General features: G+C 39.3%; 1 protein-coding gene and 1 pseudogene across 1 annotated transcript; one reads left to right on the top strand and one right to left on the bottom strand.

The window, feature by feature from the left end:
• LOC110053296 (E3 ubiquitin-protein ligase RNF126-B-like) lies at positions 1–20083 on the bottom strand. Its single transcript, XM_020759513.2, has 11 exons — positions 19944–20083; positions 16560–16612; positions 14106–14166; positions 12885–12927; positions 11668–11773; positions 11355–11392; positions 11193–11244; positions 10959–11034; positions 3667–3760; positions 2182–2297; positions 1–1143 (listed from the first exon to the last, which is right to left on the bottom strand). Exons 1-11 carry the CDS (start codon positions 20022–20024, stop codon positions 1084–1086), a joined length of 780 nt encoding a protein of 259 aa, XP_020615172.1. The 5' UTR covers positions 20025–20083; the 3' UTR covers positions 1–1083.
• LOC149108107 (uncharacterized) lies at positions 6366–7988 on the top strand (annotated as a pseudogene).
• Positions 20084–21385: the final 1302 nt, after the last annotated feature.

Raw genomic sequence — 21385 nt, 5'->3', positions numbered from 1 at the left:
TCTGGAGTCAATTTTTATTTACCAAAGCCAAGAGAATGGTGATGAATATTTGATAAATAACTCATAATAAATTGAGGTCACTGGGAACATTACTTCTTTCTCTTCTGAGTAGCTGCAAAAAAAGGCATTTCTCCAATAAATCATTTGCTTCCTTCTTTCTCCAAACATTTGAAGTGTTATGCAGCCATACCATGCTGGACTAATGTCTTAAAGGCCATGTGTATGTTTCACTCAAGCACATTAGTGCTATATACCCACTTTTACAAACCAATCTTATCAGACAGTAGTCAACTCACTAGGGTTGTATAATGATTTTATAATTATATTTAAACTAGTAAGCCTTTCAATCCTGTCTGACTTTAACACAACATTTCCGTAGCAAGTAATTAACTTCTTGGAGCACCAAACTGCAATGTTTGTTCTCCAGAATTTGTCGAAAGTGTTAATAAATTGTAATATACTTGTAGTACTTAATAATGAATTGTAAAAAATAACCCTTGTTTAACACAATAACTACAGGGATAGAAAGTTCTTGTAATCATTTTGTTTCAACAAGTGCTGATTTTACAAGCAGTATAATTATTTTGATGGATCTAAGTCACGCCATCACTTTCTTGGAGAGAAAATATTTAAATGTTGAGGCAAAACTGAAAAAAGCTTTTCTGCCAAACAGCTTGCCTTCTGTAAGGAACATCTGAAACAACAAACTTATATTCTTACATGTTTTAGAAGGTCAATATCAAAAAAGACAATGTACATTATACATAGTGCTATTTTCAGAGATACCAGAAGTTATTTCTAATCACTAATTTTCTTTTCTTTATTTACACTCAGTTACAAACAAAAGCAGAAATTGTGATAATCAAAGAAATATCTCCACTGAAAATTACATAGTTTTCAATCTAAAGTACAATATTGTTGATAACTAATAATTATTCACAGCAACCCACATTTTCCTTTATCATGAAACACACTCAATAACTTAGATCTTTATGCAGCCTAAAGAGTTTAAGTTTTTCTACAGTTTCCAGAACAAATCAGCTTTAGTGTTCTTTAGGAAATCAATGTACTTGAATTATGGTTTCATGACCCTCTTGTCTGGGTGTTACTGAGACTCAGGCGGCAAACAGGGCAAGAATCATGCTGCAAGTAAATCACAGGAAAAAAAATCAAAACTCAGTTTAGTCTGTGCCATGAATTGTTGCAACCTCCCTAAATTTTCTAGTTCCTGTTAGCAGTTTTCTGAGCTTTCCAGATCTGAACAAATTTTGACGCAAGGGAATGCCATTCAGAATAATGTTATGTGAAGCCTTCATGAGCTCAACAGCCTAACTGACAGGAATATTTCTACTTCTCATGTATGGGAAACTAACCCATCTCAGGTCAATCTCACAATGTTTCATCATTGTCTCAATGTTTCATCAATGTCTCAATGTTTCATCAATGTTTCATGCACTGATCAGGAATATTTCTGCTTCTCATGTCTGGGAAACTAACCCATCACAGGTCAATCTCACAATGTTTCATCACATTTCCCTGAAAACTTGGTAGTACCCAGTGACCCAGTAACCACCAGGAGGCCTTATGCACCACTCTGACTAAGTTGTAACAGCTGTCCAGCCCAAGTTTTTTTTCGCCCTGGGGCACCATGAGAGTTAGTTACAAGTAAGTGTATGTATCTAGGTCAACAAATGCTACACAGCCTGGAGTCCAACATACAAACAGTTAGGTACAGTAATCATAAATTATCATTTATAAAGTACTGGTCCATAGAACTACAGCACATGCAGTGGTGGATCCACACCTTGAGCTAAGCAGGGACCCCAGTTTTGTTTTGCTTGCCCTGCCGGCTTTTCTTCATTCTGTGATTTCTGCTCTTTTTTTTACCCAAAATAGGGAGGCGGGTCCCCCTCCCCCCTTTCCTCAATCCGCCACTGACACATAACTTAGGAAGGTGGTATGGCTCAAACCCTCCATCTTGTTTCTATTTAGATTTGTTGTCAGTAGTGGCAGTTCAACTCCTTTTCCCCCTTTTAAATAGTGGGGATTTGTATTATTAGTTTAAGCCCAATTTGCAATATGGCATCCCCAATTAGCACAGAAGTGCTAAATCCACTGACACCAATGAAGTCTTAATCATTTATTTGTTTTATGTTTTAACAAGTATAGTTGTATACTCACCATTTTTAACCAAGGTTTTATACAGTCAAAGTGGAATAAATGCCTACAGGGTAATTGTCTAACTTCTTCACCTAATGCCAACTTGTCTTGGCAAACTGCACAATCAGCAGAAGCAGCTAAACAAAAAGGAAGCAAAATTATTTACCTTATGATTTGTCATCAATCTTGTCTGAGCAACACTGCACTGAGACCATGCATACAACAAAAATGTTAGGTGACAAAATCAAGGTTTCTAACACTGTAATGGCTGCATGGCCATTTATAAATAAATATGTTCTAAGGATCATAATAGTACCAAGTTTGCTATTACACAATCAAACTTCCAGTAACAAGTGAGACATTGATTCCTAGGACCAGAAAATAATGTCCCTGCGAACTTTTTCCTAGTCTCAGCTGAGGGATTTTTATCTTGTGAATGCTACGATTGTCAAAGTAGATCCAAACATAACTGAGGATTTCCAAGGAAATTCTGAAGATTTCTGAAGACATGTTTAACATTAACCAGTTTCTTACAGACTCACATCCAAGGTTTGCGACAGATGTCTATGGGGTGAGACTCGCACGTTACTTAATTAAGAGAGGTGTCTACTTATGGGCAATTAATGTCGTTGTTCCTAGCGAAAGTAAGTTAACCGTGGCGACTTGCGATTGAACCAGAGCTATTACTCAAATACAAACAACTCGTGATGGCGTTAATGGGGGAACACTGCCTTGCGTTTGGTTAGCCCATGCGACTTCCGGCGATAGCGTGACAAAACAACCTCACTTATCTCCCCAGCACTACGAGCTGAATGACAGACAGCACGTGCTGGATCGGACAAGAGTATCGGTTAGCAAGCGATGTTCAAAGGCGATGAAAAAACAACAAGCTTGGGGGAAGTCGCTGCGCAGACTTAACCGCACCACACAGGAGTGACCCCTTGTTTATTATGCAGGAAGACATGACCAACCTCGTCTCCAAAGGGAGGGAGGGAGGGAAAATTAAACAATAGATTTACAATAAGTAATAGCTACGTTGCTTAGACGAACTCAGAATGGACTCCGAACAGTTTTCCGAGCTTTTATACGGAGACGTTCGTCTGCTTGTAAGCCAGTAGAAAAGGCTGTACTACCGAACAGCTTACCCTAACACGTGTAACATCTTAAACATGAATAGTGCTTTAATGCTTTGCACCAATGCTATGGTACGTTATAACGTTCAGAAGATAACAAAGCTACAATGTTTTAGGTTTAGCTACAATAACGCTTACAGTTTGTTGACCTTTGGAATATAACTGCTCAATAGCTCTATAGAAAGTGATGCCGCCATGAACGGCTCATTCAGAACGTATGTCACGCTCCATTAACTATATTTTACTGGCGTGACAGTAAAATCTCATTAAAAGAAATATTACATTTGTATGCGGCTGAAGTGTCCATATCCATATACAGAAGTGTCATGCTATAAGCTGTTCGTAACAGTGATACAAAATGCAATCAACTTACCTACTAATTCTTGTGAGATTTTTACTTTTGGAAGGGCTTCTATTTTATCAGCATCTGCAGGGGGAGGTCCAGCACCTTCCATTTGATTTAAAAGCTGAGAACCAATGAGATAGCACATTCACACATCAATTAAAGAATTTAAACATAAAAAGCCTTGGCACAATCAACTCTAATGGATGTTCATTTCAAAATGCTTCCTCTTAAATGTGTGTTACTTCTTGTCCAGACTATATCCCCCAGTTTTGTTTGCCAAAATGGAGTGATTTGAAAACACTCTCTAAGCAAATACTTGAATAAAGACTCTTTAATATTTGCTGTTTTCTTGCTTTATTGTACACGGCAAATACAGCACTCTATGAAACACTGATATTGGAGAGACGACCGAATTGACTGGTGACATTTTTGAGCTGACTGTTGCGTGACTGTTTCAAAGTCCCAGGCACACCGTGGCGCAGGGACTGAAAACGTGTAAAAAATTATGGGATGTGACGAGAATAAAAAAAGATGGAAGATGAAAATGTTGTTGTGTCTTTATGAGTTTCGATTCCGCATTATTTCTCTCCATCGTGGTCCTTCGAGCGCTGGATCTCAGTAGAAAAGAATAGAATCAACGGCGGATTAACAGAGGCGGATTAAAAAGGAAGCGTAGAATCGAAAAATGGCGGAGAATTCGACGAAATCGCATGTGAATGCCGATGGATCTGCTGTAGAGCAGAGCACACGTGAATGAAACCTGCCGAAACATTTAAGCGACTACACCGACATTCCCAGTCAAAACAAACTGCAAACAATAAAGAACAGAAGAAGTTCGATGAAAGCCAACCTGACAAAGAAGATAAACATAATAGAGAATTACATCGAGGGATGGAAAAACCATAAGTTGATTGAACTTGCACTTACTCAACTTAATAGAGCATGGGATCAATTGATAGAGAACCATAAAGAATTTGAAACTTTGTGCAGTAATGACGAGGAACTGCAAAACGCTGACACATGGTTGCTAGAATCCCAAGCAGTGGTAGAAGAACTTATCTGTAGAGCTGTCGATTATCAGGAAGACAAAATAGATAGTGGGGGATCTGAGTTAAATGCCCCAATAGTAGCCGGGAAATTTAAACAGGCTGACCAAAGCGATATTGCTTCAGTCACTAGCATTGGCCATAAGAGTAGCAAAGAGAGTGGTAGCAAACTAAGCAGGACAACTTCTTCCTCGTCCAGCAAACGTGCAAAAGCAGCTGCAAGGGAAGCTGATCTTGCTAAATTGAAAGTGGAGCAGCTAAAGGAGAAAGCTCGTTTAGAGGCCAAAATTGCAGCACAAAAAGCCCAACTCGAGGCACAATTAACAATCAAAGAAGCAGAACAGGAAGTAGATAGGAAAGAAAAAGAGGCACTGCTCCTAAAGGAAGAGATAGATGAGGATAACATTGTCGAACGCTTAAAAGATATTGAAGATGATGCCTCGGTAGCAGAAAGATCAGGCAAAATAAAGATTGTTAAGCCGATGACCCAAACTAAAAAAGAAGACCCCTCTAAAAAGGATACCAAGTTTACTACACAGAAAGTTAAGGAGTGGCTAGCTGATGTAAGCCCCAAGGAAGAACCAGATGAATTGAGTAATCCTCCTAAGCAAACAGAGAACAAGGAAATAGTTGTGGACTTGACAAAGTTGAGTATCCCAAGGTCAGCATTGGTGTCTTCTCTCCCCAAACTTAACTTACCTGTATTCAATGGGGACCCATGTGATTGGCCAAATTGGTATGGAATGTTCAAAGCACTGGTACATGACCAGCGACTTTCCAAAACACAAAAGATGATCTATCTTAAGGCATCAGTAAAGGGAACGGCAGAGAAAGCCATCGCAGGAATGTTCTTTGATGTGACAATGTATGACGAAGCTATAAAGGAGCTGACTTGTCAGTTTGGAAACCCAGGACTCATTTCAAAGTCCTTAATTAGCAAGCTGTTGGAAATGTCAGCACTCAAAGATGAAAGCACTTCAAGTCTGAGGTCATTTGTTGACACCTTGCACAACCTTGTGAGGACATTAAAAACTTATGGTCATAGAGAAGACTTGAAGGCAGCAGCCAACATGCAACATGTCATGGGAAAACTACCTCCAGCAATTTCTGAAAGGTGGAGCAGGAAAAAGCTTGAGCTACAGGCAAAGGAGGTTGACCTCACAGATCTGGATAAGTGGCTGGAAACAGAGGTCCAAGTCAAAGAGATGGCGTTTGGTTGTTCCAAAACGGAAGACTCTAAACAAGATGGTGGAAAGTCCAAACCATATCCAAACAGATCAAAATGGTCCAAAAAACAGAAGGACCCTCCTAACAACACGTTTGCAGCTTCAGGGGCCAAAACAGAATGTATCATTTGCAAAGGAGACCATGGGATCACGTTGTGTGAAACTTGGAAGAAGGCAGCTGTGAATGATTGCTGGGAGTTAGCAAAGAAGTTCGGCTTGTGCTTTCGATGCCTTAAAAGGAACCACCAGATTGGGCGTTGTTCACTGAAAGGGACTTGTCCAGTGGAAGGATGTGAATGAAGGCACCACCCACAACTGCACACAGTCATAGAAACATGAAGCATAAACCCGTCAGCGGGGACATTTCATCCACCACAAGCTACTGTAGAAGAAACACCAGCAGCTGAAACACCTACAACCTATGCAACCTGTGGTGTGATTGAGGAGCCTGTGAGCATGCCACGCCCTAAAAGGGTAGCCCTGCAAATGGTACCAGTAATCCTGGAAGGGAGAAATGGAATCAGGATTAAAGCAAATGCTTTCCTTGACGGAGGTTCTAGATCACCATACCTGAAAGAAGAAATAGCCAACGTGTTGGGTCTAGAAGCTGAACATAGATCACTTCGTGTATCAGTCTTTGGAGCGAAGTCAATTATTACAGATAGTAAAACTGTGACTGTACACCTTGAGAGTTTGGATGGTGGCACTAAGAGAGAAGTTTTCTTATGGACTGCCCCGAACATTTGTGAGATGAAAGTGGTAGGTTGGTCTCACAGTACAAGAAGTTTAAATCATCTTTGTGATCTTGAGATCTCAAAGCCAGTTGGACATGGAGAAGTCGCTATACTCATTGGGAGTAATTATTATGAGGAACTTCTTCTACCACTTGAACACTGCATAGGAAAACCAGGAGAGCCTGTGGGGGTAAAGACACCGCTTGGATGGGCTGTTGTTGGACATGTTCCAGGAGAAACGGACGAGGGTCAAGTTGCTAACCACGCCTACACGTTCCATGCAAACCTTAGCCCAGAAACGCAAGCCAATGAACTAATGCGGAAGATATGGGATGAAGAGGTGATTGGCATCACAGACCAGAACAAGCCTTTCACAACCAAAGAAACACTTGCTGCACGAAAAGTGGCAGTCATGGCATTACACCAATGGCCGATATGAAGTGGCAATCCCCTGGATTGATGACAAGCTGCCATTGTATTGTAACAGGAAGAGTGCCGAAGACTGACTCTACTCCCTTGAGAAATACCTTCATCGAAGGCCAGATGTTGCCAAGAAATACTGCGAAGTGATGGAGGCAAACATAGCCAAGGGATACATAAGGAAGTTGGAGCCTGGAGAAATTGATGATGGGTCGAGTTGGTACCTTCCCCATTTCCCTGTTGTAAGGGAAGATAAAGAGACGACTAAAGTGAGAATAGATTATGACTTAGCAGCAAGATATGGAGGAATTAGCCTTAATGATACCATGTTGCCTGGACCAAAGCTGCAACAGGACATTTTTGATGTACTGCTGCACTTCCGCAGTAATCCTGTGGCCCTGGTAGCAGATCTGACGGAGATGTTCTCCCAAGTTGTTATGGCAAAGCAAGACAGGCGGTACCACCGCTTCCTGTGGAGGGGATTAGACCTTACAAGACCTCCTGAAGTCTATGAAGCAATGAGATTGATGTTCGGTGACCGTGCATCACTTTACCTCGCACAGTACATTGTTCGACAGCATGCAGAGGATAACAACAACGACTATCCGTTAGCGGTAGCTATCATCCTTCTGCAGATGTATATGGATGACATCATGACCCCTTTGGAGACGGATGATGAAGCAATAAAGGCTCGTCACCAGCTTATCGAGTTACTTGGCAAGGCAGGGTTCAAGATACAGCAATGGTGCAGTAACCGGTCTAATGTGCTAGAGGATATTCCCTTAGAAGATCGCATGGCCAATGTTAACATTGAGGAGTCTGAGTTACCCAGCATGAACGCTTTAGGAGTCCAATGGAATGCTGAGACAGACATGTTTACCTTCAAATTGAGTCCACCGAGGGACATTGAGTACACAAAGTGAGGGTTCCTCAAGAAACTTGCAACACTTGACCCACTGTAGATGTTAGCGCCATTTACAATCAGAGCAAGGATGGCCTTGCAGGAAACGTGGCTTCTCGGATTGGGTTGGGACGAGGAGTTTCCTGTTGAGTTGGAAAAGAGATGTAAAGAGTGGTTCAGTCAACTACCGGAGCTCTCTGGCGTCCAGGTACCGAGGTGTTATCGCAAAGTGGGTAAAAATGTTGTCGACACATCCATTCACACAATGGTAGATGCATCACAATTGGCGTATGCAGCTGTAAGTTATGTGTGGCATGAATACGAAGATGGGAAAGTGACTGTGCGATTTGTTGCAGCAAAAGGGAAAGTTGCACCCACAAAAGCAACAAGTATTCCTAGATTGGAGCTCATGGCAGCAGTGTTGGGATTGAGACTGTCCAGAAAGGTTTCAGAGCTGTTACAGATTCCTCTCGAGAACTGCACATGGTGGACTGACAGTGAGGACGTTGTTTGCTGGATTCAGGGCCAGTCAAGGAGGTACAAGACCTTTGTCGCGAATAGAATATCAGAGATCCATCAGAAGTCAAACCCCAGACAGTGGCGCCACATTCCGACAGACTTGAACTGTGCTGATGATGTGACACGTGGACTACATGCAAGAGAACTGACAATAGATCATCACCGGTTCAGTGGACCTGCGTTCTTGTATGAGAATGAAGATGCTTGGCCTCAGGAATAACGTTCTGAAGACTGTCTAGCTGAGATAGCAAAACCGAAGATGACCTTTGCAACAGATGTTTCATCGCCATGGATGGATCCATTGAGGTACTCAAGTTGGACAAGGCTGAAAAGGGTCACGGCATGGGTGATGAGATTTTTCGCCAAATTACTAGCCAAAGTGAGAAAAGTGGAGAAACCTTGGGGTGTTGAGGTCTCCACAGAAGTTACGTTAACCCTGACCGAACTGGACAAAGCTGGAAAACCCTGGGTTAAGCAAGCACAGCTCGAGAGATTCCCAAAGGAGATGCAGGAGTTAAAGAGAGGAAAAGAAGTCAGCAAGCAGAGCCATTTGAAAGCGCTGACTCCAGTAGTTGATGAGTTTGGTGTGTTGTGGGTAGGAGGGCGACTTACCAGAGCACAACTTCCTTATGACACTGCCTATCCTATGATTCTACCCAAGAAACATCACATCACTAGACTGATTGTAGCAGATGTCCATAATCGTTGCTGCCATGCAGGAGTGAATCATGTACTAGCGCAAGTACGATGTCGTTACTGGATCATAGATGGTCGGCAGGAGGTGAAGAATTGGGATAGAGAATGCAAGGCTTGTGAGGAGAGGCGTGTAAAGCCGGCAGTGCAGATCATGGCACCACTTCCAGAGTTGAGACTTGGGTCCACAATGAGAGCATTTGCGAAAACTTGCGTTGATTATGCAGGGCCCTTCATAACCAAGATAACACAGAGAGTATCAGCCAAGAGATACTTGTGCCTGTTCACTTGTTCTGCCACCAGAGCAGTACACTTGGAGATGGCCTTTTCACTGAGTACCACAGACTTCCTAAACGAGTTCAGTAGGATGGTAGCCAAACGAGGAAGACCGGAAGAAGTTACAAGTGATAATGGGAGTAACTTTGTAGGTGCCAATAAGGAACTTAAAGAACTTATTCAGTCAATCGACCAAGAGAAGATTGTGGATGACAGTGCCAACAAAGGAATTAAATGGAATTGGAACCCCCCTGAAGGTTCTCACTTCAGAGGAGTGTTTGAGTCGCTGATTAAAGTAGCCAAGAAGTCCTTGAAGGCCATAGTTGGAAATTCAGGACTGAACGATGACGAACTTCAAACCGCGTTAAAAGAAGTAGAAGCGCTGATGAACTCGAGACCTCTCAGTTATGAGGGAACAGACCCGCATGACGAACCTGTGTTGACGCCAAGCCATTTTCTGATCAGGCAGTTGGGAGGACAGTTAGCCCCTCAAGTGACAGATGAGATAGCATTCAACCCTAGAAGGAGATGGAGGTTGGTTCAGAGTCTGGTGAAGACATTCTGGAAGCGGTGGAGAGAAGAGTTTCTGGCAACACTCAACACTCGGAAGAAGTGGCGGGAGGCGAAAGAAAATTTGCATGTCGGAGACGTATTGGTTGTTGATCAAAATGCCCCATGCGGGAAGTGGCATCTGGGACCAATAGATGAAGTATTCCCAGGACAGGATGGACATGTGCGCGTTGTCCGAGTGAGCGCAAGAGGCCACAAGTATATCCGCCCGATAACCCGACTGTGTCCATTGAATTTCTCAAACCATACAGAAGACGTGATGTAGAGAGAAGAGCTGACAAACCCTGAGGCACTCTTCGGGGGGGAGGATGGAGAGACAGCCGAATTGACTAGCGACATTTTTGAGCTGACTGTTGCGTGACTGTTTCAAAGTCCCAGGCGCACCGCGGCGCAGGGACTGAAAACATGTAAAAAATTATGGGATGTGACGAGAATAAAAAAAGATGGAAGATGAAAATGTTGTCGTGTCTTTGTGAGTTTCAATTCCGCATTATTTCTATCCAGATATCATGCATGTATTCCGCAAGACAGAGGTTGCATATTTTTGTATCTTTTCAGTATCTTGGTATACACAGTTGTCACAGAGTTTTGATGAAGTACTTTTGCCCTCTTATTCAAAAGAATGAGGCAAATAGCAAGCAATGTAGCCAGCAGAGATCATGAAGTAGATGCTGATTTTTGCTAGCAAATGGAAACATTTTTGATGTGACGCCACCTTCAAATGAAACCGTCTTACTGTGCGCAGGGCCTTACAGCATACATGATATGTTCTGGCTATCTTGTATACTGGTATGGATGTACTTGTAAAATGGTAATATTTAAGGTTCCTGTCATGTTACCCCGCCTGGTTGTCAATCTGACTGACCGTCCACTGATTGTTGCAAGCTTTTAAACATATTTATAGCAAGTTATTTTGTGGGAATTGGTCTCTCACCTGTGTTATTATAGTATCTAACCCCTCTGTACCCCAGACATAATCTGCAGGGTTCCCATGGAGACGCAGCAAATTACTGTATTGTAAGATACAATAGAGAGAAGAAAACTTTAAAACCAGTTGGCAACAAAGCGGATTCAAAAAGCACTTCAGCCTCACCGGGTCATTAAGTGTAAAAGAAAGTCATAAATGGTACAAAAGAAAACCTGGATTGCAATATGCATGAATGCTTACAAAGGAAATGCTACATTTCCAGAGGGTCCTGCACCATCCTCACTTGAGCCACCTGGAATAATAATATAAAGTTCAAAATATAACTTTTACATTGTGTCTGAAGATTTAAATGCTGTACTTGTGCAATGGAACAAATAACAATATAAATGAAAACAAAAATACCTGGAGGTCCTAAGCCACCAAAAAGATTTTGAAGAATTCTGTACAACAAACAAAAAATGAAATTATGTTTAACTTAGTGCAAGACATTCAAGAATCAATGATACATTGATGTCTATACAAAACTGTTAAATAATTCTTTTACGTATATATCCACTTTCCCAAATAGGCATATCAATGAAGAATTGACTTAATAAATGAAAAAAATTCATAACTGAAAACAAGAAAAGGTTTCAATTTATGCTCAGTTTGAAACAAAAGGATCAAAGTCGTGTAATGCTTTACAAAGGTTGACAACTAGGTCAGTACAGCTTACACATCAATTGCAGCAGCATTTGCTGCATCTCTCTCTCCTGGTCGCTGATTGGTTCGTATGCTTATTCTTGTTCTTGGTCTTCGAGGTCTTCTTCTTCCTCCCTCATCTGGAAAAATCCAACTTGAATAAGAACCTTATAATTCAGAGTTGCATTACACTGTTGGGTCATTTCAAGGTCACTGTAGAGTCAATGGGTGATTTCGGAAAATAGCCGTACCCAACCATGGACAGCATCCATATTTTAACCTCCCCTTGCCTTCGGCAATTTTAAAATGCTCTACCCCCTCACACCTACTGAATTCCAAAGTGATTAGTATTGATTATAAAACTTTGTACCTCTCAAAAAAAGCACAGTTGACATTGTAACTGTTTGGTCCAGCTTTTACACTTTTGTCTGTCCCCTCTGGAAATCCCAGATCTGAAACTCTCCACGCCTTCGGAATTCCAGTTCAAAGAAACCCCCCTTGCCCTCAGAATTCTTGAAAACCGTCTGTGGTATAGGCATCACTATATGGATATTTTCTGGAATTGCCCAATTCAAACTTTAGCAGCTTGTTCAGGAAGCATTTTGCAGTATTTATGACATGTTTCTTGTTACTCTAACTATAAGTCATTGCAAGGAGGGCTTGGTGAATCCTGCCCCCATTAAAAATAAAATACAGTGGAAGCTCTCTTAACAAACACTCTCATAAGCGGAGAGCTCTAATACTAAAAATGGATGCCTTCACAAAATCCTGTTTGAACTTCTATACAAACTCTGTATGAAAAAAAGGCATTTCTACTAATGTATAGCTAATAAAATCTGTACAGCTCTATTTACTCATTCCCGTAAGCAGACATAGTCGTAAGTGGCCATGGACACATCTAGGATTTACGATCTAGACTTTTCCTTTGTTGTTATTGCACAAGGCAATAAAACAAAAAATAATTTGGTGGTATTTTGCATTCCCAAAGTTTATTGTAAGCTGGGCAAGCTCCCACAGGGAGCTCCACTGGGCAAGCTCCCACATCTTTGCCTTAAAACTCTAGTGGCAACTAGTGATCTAACTATTCTAGTAAGTAGCCAGTTCCAGTTACGGACAGCTTTTTCGCATCTCAAGGGTGTCCGCTTACTAGGGCTTCCACTGTAATTTAAATAAAAGTAACATGTCACTGATACTCAATTTCTACCAATGCACTGCATCACAAAGAATAGTAAAGGGGACATGTTCAGTTACCTGAGTTACCCGGCGTCAGTCCTAACAAACCTCTCTGAACCAACTGGTAAACATAAGAAAAACTAAAAGTTAATTGACAAGATCAAACATGCACTGTAACTTGTGCTTGCTAATGCATGTACAAGATTCAATGTTAAGAATCTTAATTGCACTTTTATAACTCTTATTACTTCAATAGGGTTCAGATCACCTTAAGTTTTGAAAGATCGAAATGCTATCACAAGTCAATGATAAAAAATGTGTTTCACCTCATCGTTTATGAAGTAAAGGCACTTAAAGCCAAAATTAAGGGTGTCTTTAACAGTTTGTATCATTGCTATGGTAACCATTACACCATGAAGATGACCACAACTTGTTTACCAATGATTGTGTATTTGTGTAATACCAATATTGTAGCATCATTTGATAGAGGGGTTTTAAATTGAGTGTCATAAAACCAAAACCAAACCAATCTCTTACCAATTGCACTACTCAGCCAATCTCAAACTGTTGTAAAACCAAAACCAAAACCAAAACCAAAACCAAAACCAAAACCAAAGTAATTACCTGATTACTATCTACACTCAATTGAAAACCACTCTAAAGAGTTGTTAGTAGCACTGATTTGTCTGGAAAGTACTGGAAACTGTCTGTGGTAAACAAAGTTGGGGGCTGATAAACTAGGTGGATAATAAACAATAAATTTTTAATTCTCTATTTGTAGAACAATTCAGGAAGTAATTGTGCAAGTACAATTCAGGGAGTAATTGTGTAAGTAATTTCAAAATCAGATGAGCGTGAAGCATGAGGCCAATTTGAAATTACGAGTAATTTACTCCCTGAATTGTATGACACGAAGTCCTATTACTAATTAATTGTATCTATAACAAATTTCCGTATTGAAAACGTCTTTTAAGAACTTCTTTTGAGCGATAACGTCTGTAGCGCTTTTCATAAGTTTTGAAAACTGCACAAAACAGTGCAAAGGAAGCCATTAAAGCACATGTAATTGATGTGCAAATCACGTGGGTATCCAATTACAAGTACCCAATTACAAAAAGTTTAAACTGGATACCTGTAATTGGACACCCACGTGATTACGTGCCGATTACATGAGAAATAGACAAGTGGAGAACCAATCATGATCAAGAGTTTTGTTATAGGTATGATTAATATAATTAAATGCAGTCTATAAAGCTAAACTAACTATTAATGAATAAGGATATTACATGTATTATATACCTCTGCAAACCGCACAGCTGGGTCTCTTTCAACTTCAATGAAATTTTCTTCTTCTTCAGCACTGAAAGGAATTTAGAATGAATAACTCAACAATACCTTAGGCCCGGTTTAAACATCGCATTTTACATGCATCGAATCTAATTGCTGAATTAAGTGCATGTAAAATGCAACATTTAAACCAATTAAATTTGACATATTTCAAATAACTGCAAAATATATATATTCGACTGATCCAGTCAAATAAACGACTGAAGTTCGACAGTTGATTTAAATGCTGCATTTTACATGTGCCGAATCTAATTCATAACTTATGTTAAATTATATTTTACCCATAACTCCACAGTTTTGTGCTGCATGACATGTGCACAACAAGCTGAAGGGAATTTTGGCGGCACTTGCAGCTGTGGATGTATAGTGTAGAAGGAAGGCTGTTGAAGATGCCAGTATGTGTGGTTCTTGCTTTGCTCCGATCATGTAATGTAGTTATGCAAAACCAATTAAGCTTAAGTTTCATCCTTTGAACAAAAACCGCTCTGTTACATGACATGCAGAGTGGGAAAGCAATATGGCGACTGTTGAGTATAATAGTGTGTGCGGTGGTTCTTACTTCTCTTCGGCAAAGTTATGTAGAGGATGGAGAATGAAGTCTATGAACTTGAATTTCAACAGGAGGGTGAAACGAAAATCAGAGTTTAAGAGGTAACGCACTGCCATCTGCATTATAAATCGCCCCATTCTGTTTGCTTGAATGGTGTTTGAAAGGTATGAATGATCTTAACGCAAAATATGCTCCTTATCATTGTCAGCCGCATTGGGAAACTTGGAGCAGAGTCAGCTGGGAATGAACACGTCGCTCACGCTCAGCAATTTTATTCGGCAAAAAAATGCGACATTTAAATCAAATCAGCTGAACTTATTCATACGAGTCAACTAAAATTAATATTTGATTCGGCGCATGTAAAATGCGACATTTAAACCGGGCCTTATTTACAGCAAATGTGTCTATAGTACAGTCTATATACAAGTACTGTTTTAGGAGAGAATTTTACTGCATTTACTTCATCTCATTTTATGCCCATAAATCCATTAAAATTCACACCCCCTGCCTGCTGTGAAATACGATGATTATCAGTTGAGTAAGGTATGACAGAGCTTTCATGATGAAGTTTTGACCTTAAAAGTACAGAGTTGCCATAGGCAACTATCCTCGTTTCCAATGTTAACAATATCATCACCTGCTGCTAATGACATCAAAGGCGACAAGTTGCCACTAGAAATGGAGCCAGTTGCCCGTAACAGCAACACAAGTTAAATGTTAAAACCTGGTTACCAAACTTTCATCATACCTTTCTCAACTGATAATCAAAGTATCAATGGGAAATATCAAGACCCATTCAACACGATTGATCGAACAGAGATCAGATCTTAAAAATCAAACAATTTCCAGCCACAAAATTACATGTAGTCATTGATTCAATATAGGTAATAAAGCAAAGATAGGTCTTAGTATTTTCAGTTTGGAAGGTTGGTAAGGGGCCTTGGCCTTAGATTTTGAGATTGGGAGGTATCTAACCTATTAGTATTTAACACTGGTACTAGTACAGATGTGTACAGGGTCTCAGGTCTTAGCTTTGTGACAGGTCTTAGTCTCAGGTCAGGTCTTAGTTTTTAAGACACCTGATTTTAAACAGCAGAGAGGGCGCATATGAAAATAACCATAGATCTCTGCTATCATTTCTTGTCAGAGATCATCTTGTGTATGAATTGCGTTCTTGTGTAAGTTGTATATAAAATAAGTTGGTGACCAAAATTTACGATCTGGTGACCAAAATTTTTCTGTTAGTTGCCAGTTGGCTCCCGAACGAAAAAGTCAATTTCGAACCCTGATCATGTGAGCGCAAATCATCAAACACTACCCATCTGGTAAGTATGATTAAAATTTCCAGGTAACTATTCAGTTTACGTTTCTTCTCTAGGCACGCAGATTCACAACTTCCTACTTTGCAAATTTTCCTACTTGGAGAATTAGGAATGATGATGATGACGACGACGACGACGACGATAATGATGATAATGACCTGGACACTTCTACAAAATGATTCCTGGTCACTAGTTGAGCTTGCAGGTGATCAGACAAAATTGGAAGAACATAGATATGGGCTCACAAAGTAACATCATGTGTTTTGGGAACCATGTTGAAACATAGAAAACATACATCTGCGATGCATGTTCAAAGCTGCTCTTGGGTATGTGAAAAGTGATCTTAGTGAGTGTACTCTTAGTCACTCACTGTATGGCGATTGTTCTTGAAATCAAGTTTCCAACACTGCATGAAGTTACGTCAAAATAATTTTCAAGATTCTTCTTGAAAAGGACTGTGCACCCAAGAGTACTTCCTCATTCCATTCAACCACAATTATCATTCTAACACACTCTGTTAATGAACATACTTACCTGTCACTTAACTGTTCAATAAATTCTCCCTGACACTGTGAACAAGTAAAGTCCTGAAACATAATAACAAAAAATCCTTGTTACTCTAACACTGAGCCAGTCTTCATGGCCGGTTATGCCATAATGTTACCATGGTGACTCAGATCATGGTAAAACGTATGACTTATGTCATTTGAAACTTTCATCATTCTTTAGCACACCAGTAACATTCAAGTTTTTGTTGGATTGATATTGGCGGTGCTCTAGTCACTCAAAGTTGAACAGTATCGTTACTGAAACATTTGACTGAGCCACCTTAACAGAAGCTGTTTTCTTTTGTGCAATGTTTTGGAGAAGTAATTTGCCAAAGCTATTTCTGAGCAGTCCTTCCTAGCAGTTCATATTGCAAAAATTGGCTGCTCAGGGCACATATCAGAATTCTCCTTTTTGACGCGGACCATTTGTATATGTAATAGGACTACATGCTGTCCAATTTGAAAAAAATTCTGAGGACAGCCAAAATTGGATGAGGCCGTAGGCCAAGTCCAATTTGGCTGTCAGAGGAATTTTTTGAATCCAATTATTTCCAACATCGGACAGCATGTAGTCCTCTTACTTATTAATTATATAGCTAGTCAGTTATTGGGAATTGCTCAGTCAAGCTATCATCCTTAAAGAAAGGCAAACTAAATTATTGTGAATTATTTTTATTTCCAAAATATTCGGCAGAATAGAATGCCATAATCACACAGAATAACAATAATATAATGGAAAAAAAAGAATACTGCAAATTACAAAAGTGTAAAGTGAAAGCAAAGCATTTTTTAAATATACAATCATATATTATTTTCAAAATATCCAGTATGACATGGAATAAAATGAGGTTTGTAGCAATAAAACACTTGCAATATTGAATGAGGAGTGGAGAAATTTATGATAAGAAAATAACGGAACAAAATATTAAATTTTGAAGGTGTAAAAAAATATTTGTTCTTTATTTGGTATTTTTTTTTGACTTTCAAATTATTCAATACTAAATGCAGCTATAAATAGAAAAAAATTATCATGTACACAAACAAACATTAAGGAGGGCAAAATTAAATAAATAAATAAATAAATAAATATACATTTATATAGCGCCATTTTCCACTAATTGTCCATGGCGCTTTACAATACTTTAAATTACAGTAAATAATGCTATTAAATCCATTTGAGGTGAAAAAAAATGATAGTTTTTGTAAAGTCAACAATACTTAGTCCTCATCTGAGTCTGAGAGTACAGGAGCTCTGATCCTTTTCCATGAACGCTGAGGTTCTGTGCTTTGGTACAGTTTGGTAAGTTGGCATTTGCACATTATCTGGCCCAGGAAACCCAGGAAACACAGCATAAAAATTCACTGTAACTGTGAAGTTATTGATAGTTCTGAAGTTGTTGCTGGAAGTACGAGCTTGAAGAGGTTATGATGTTGAAATCTTCCACCATCATTGAATAGTGCTCTTGTCTTCCACGAAGGCTAAAGTGTTCAGTAACATTTTTAAAGTTTACATTGACTAGAGCTTGGGCAGAATGTTTACCAAGGTGACCTGAACTCCAGAGGAATTCTTCGTCTGCTTCACTTAAAGCATGAGAAGCATTTTTTCGCTTTCCGTAACCCTGCGCTCATAATTCTCTTGCTTTCACTTCAAGTTGTTGCCTTGAATTTGCAAATTCACAATCTCGCAAAATACTGTAGTTTCTGACAGTCCAACAAGCACTGCATGATAGCCAAACTTTCTGGTTCGTATTCATGACCGTCCTTTTTTCGCATTTCAGCGAAAAACCGGCAAAGAATTGCATCTAGCTCATGACAAGGGATATCTTCCAACTTTCTCGCTTCATTACGGTGCACTTTCCACTCATTGAAAACATTCAGGCAAGTTTTTGTACTCTTGGAGGTGTTCTGGTTTTCGTTTTTGCCTCTCAGGCTGGCAAGCTCCTCTTCTGGTAACATAGGAAATCTCTCATTTGCAGTTATATCGCTGAAAAGGTCATGGGAAATGGAAAAATTTGGCAAATCTCTGCGCTAAACTCTGCCATATTACAAACGGCGGCAACAGCGCTGACACTATGCTTTGTGCTGATTGGCTAGTTTCTATTACCTATTGTATTTTCTGGGACTTGATTGGCTCAGACAAACTGTCCTATATTTTCTAAATTGGACAGTTTTTTTAAAGGAAAATCCTATCTGAAACTATCCAAATTAATCCTTAATTGAACAGTTTTAAAAAATTAAAGAATAATAACTATGCTGACAATTTTGGATTAACTACCAGCTATATAATTAGTCATATAATATTTTTTGATACCTGCTGAAATTTGTCAAGTTTTTCATGAAAAAATAATAATGAAGGTCATAATTTAACTATGTTTGCATATTTACAGGGGTGACAATTCTTATTAGTTCTGTTTCAACAAATCTGTACAGTGGAATCCCAATGAAAGAAAATGCCATGGAACTGGGATAATGTGTTCATTCTAACAGGGGTCCTTTCTTTCCTGCCGATTTTTGCTCCTCCCCTGAAAGATGGTTTGTTACAGGTGTCATCCCTGGACTAAATTTATGAAATGCCTACTTTTCTACTACTGTAAAATATACTAACTGATAATATCTAACGTTTATTTTTGTACGTAAGATCTCATAATTGGTTTGATTACAATCAGTCTATTCTTGGGACTGAAGATATTCAAAAATATGCTGCTTTGATTAATTTACGATGTAAAGTGATATAATTTAAACGTAACCATTGATGAGAAGTCAGCTCTTTCACATTTGATAGTAAAATATAGTTTTGCAAGGGTATATCACGCGCTCATCAAGAATTTCTCGATTACGTTTTGTTGCCATTCAAGAATAGACATTCACAGCAGCACGTTAAGTCTTACGTGTAACTAAATTTAAGAATTTAATACCTTGGCGATTAAAATAATACACTGGAAGTTTCCCTTTCCCGTGATATGAGCTAAACTACATATTAAGCTGACTTCTTTCATTGCACAAGTGATTCTAGGACGATGCTAGCCAATGTTACGAAATCACATGCAACGGCTTAGGTTCATAAATATTCTGAGGGTTCAACAGGCGGAAGAAGGTCTGGGACAAAATACGACAACCTTTCTTTTATACAGTCGTTTATCCACATTAAATAGAATTCTTTAGATTTCAGTCTTACTGAAAAACAGCATGTGCTAGTCCTCATAATCAACACTAACGCAGTTTCAGTGACCAAACAGATGAATTATGAGACTGATAAAGTGAAAACGAAACGGATCTGAAGGAAAAACATTTCTTGGCATTTTGACGTGATCGCAAGGTAAAACTGGATCAGAAACTAACTTAAAAGAAATCACAATGAAACAGGACTTACTGGTAAGTTAAGAGAAACTTCTCTGTTGCACTCATGGCAGTAAAATCTTTCATTTGCTCTCTCTACTGCAGCTTCGGCCATTTTCTTAATTCCGACATCGACATGTCTACTACCATTTTAGGAAAGGGTGACGTCATTAAATAGGGTGACGAGGCAGGGACGTTTCAAGTACGCGTACATCAAACACAGCCGGGACATTCTGGAACAGGCTAGAGAGTCGCTAGAGCACGCCGAAACAATAACAAATATTTAAGCTATTACCGACAGAGTCATAAACAGGAGTGGAGCTAACTCCAAGCAAACTAGCGAAGAACTAACTGCAGGGAAACTCGAGAGCTTCCTGGGCTCCTAATTAATTTAATGATTTTCTTCCATGCCTTTTTTGTGCGTTTCGGCTTGTTTGACTGTTCCACATTCCATATTTTGTTGAAGACACTTATTTTTGATCAGTTTGGTCGTATGAAAATAAGCTGTCCACATCTCGAAATTTGTGGTTCCAGAAAATATCCATACCCACCCCAAAGAGGGTTGTTAGAAATCCAAGGAGGAGGGGTCAGAAAACAAACTTTTTTTGAAAGAAAGTATGAACCAAAACTAGAAATCCCAGATTCAAGCCAAAAAACCCTCCTTGGGAGGGACGTGAATATTTTCTGAAACAACACAATGTTGTTTCCTAATATCCCTACGAAAGTAAGCCTTAGATGCAATTTTATTGCACCTGTATGAGGTAATAGACCTGTAATTTTTGTTGGTATTTCAGAAAATGTTCAGACACCCATAACGTCTTCTAGCAACATATTTTGGAAAAAATTTACATCTCTTAAAATCTCCAGAAAATGGTACACAAATCTTTGCTTGGACTTCTCAGAATGGGTATAAATTAGTTATAAATCCAAAAAGTTGCTTAAGAGAACAATTCTCTCAAGTGAATTTTTCACCCTAGATCAAGGCATTTATGTTGAGACCTGAGCCTGTCCAGAAGTTTCAAGACAACTTTTTGCAACTTTTTAAAATTTTAAAAAGTTGCAAAAAGTTGTCTGGAAACTTCTGGACAGGCTCAGGTCTCAACATAAGTTCCTTGATCTAGGGTGAAAAATTCACTGTCAATAATATTCTGCTGCCCTTTAACAAGTGTCCATAAAACAGAGTTTGAATGTATTTTGATAGGTAGCTTGCTTTAGGGAAAATATGCAATCCAAAAGAAACAGTAACTACACTGACAAGTCATTGTTCTCAAATTGGATCCCACAAGCTCAGAATCTGGGATAAAAAATACCTCCACAGAAGTACAATTTGCTCATAATGTGAAATTCCTGCAGTCAATCGTTAGAGCTAAAAAGAGGAAATAAGTACTAACTACTGATCCCTTGTCTGGTTATGTAAGTACTGATAAGATGAAATAAGTTAAAAATAATTTTAAAAAGTAATCTTATACTCCAACA

Source organism: Orbicella faveolata, unplaced genomic scaffold (assembly GCF_042242905.1).
Source record: "Orbicella faveolata isolate gen_17 unplaced genomic scaffold, um_ofav_v1 contig_26, whole genome shotgun sequence".
NCBI lineage: Eukaryota > Metazoa > Cnidaria > Anthozoa > Scleractinia > Merulinidae > Orbicella > Orbicella faveolata.
This window is presented reverse-complemented; position numbering and strand designations above follow the sequence as displayed.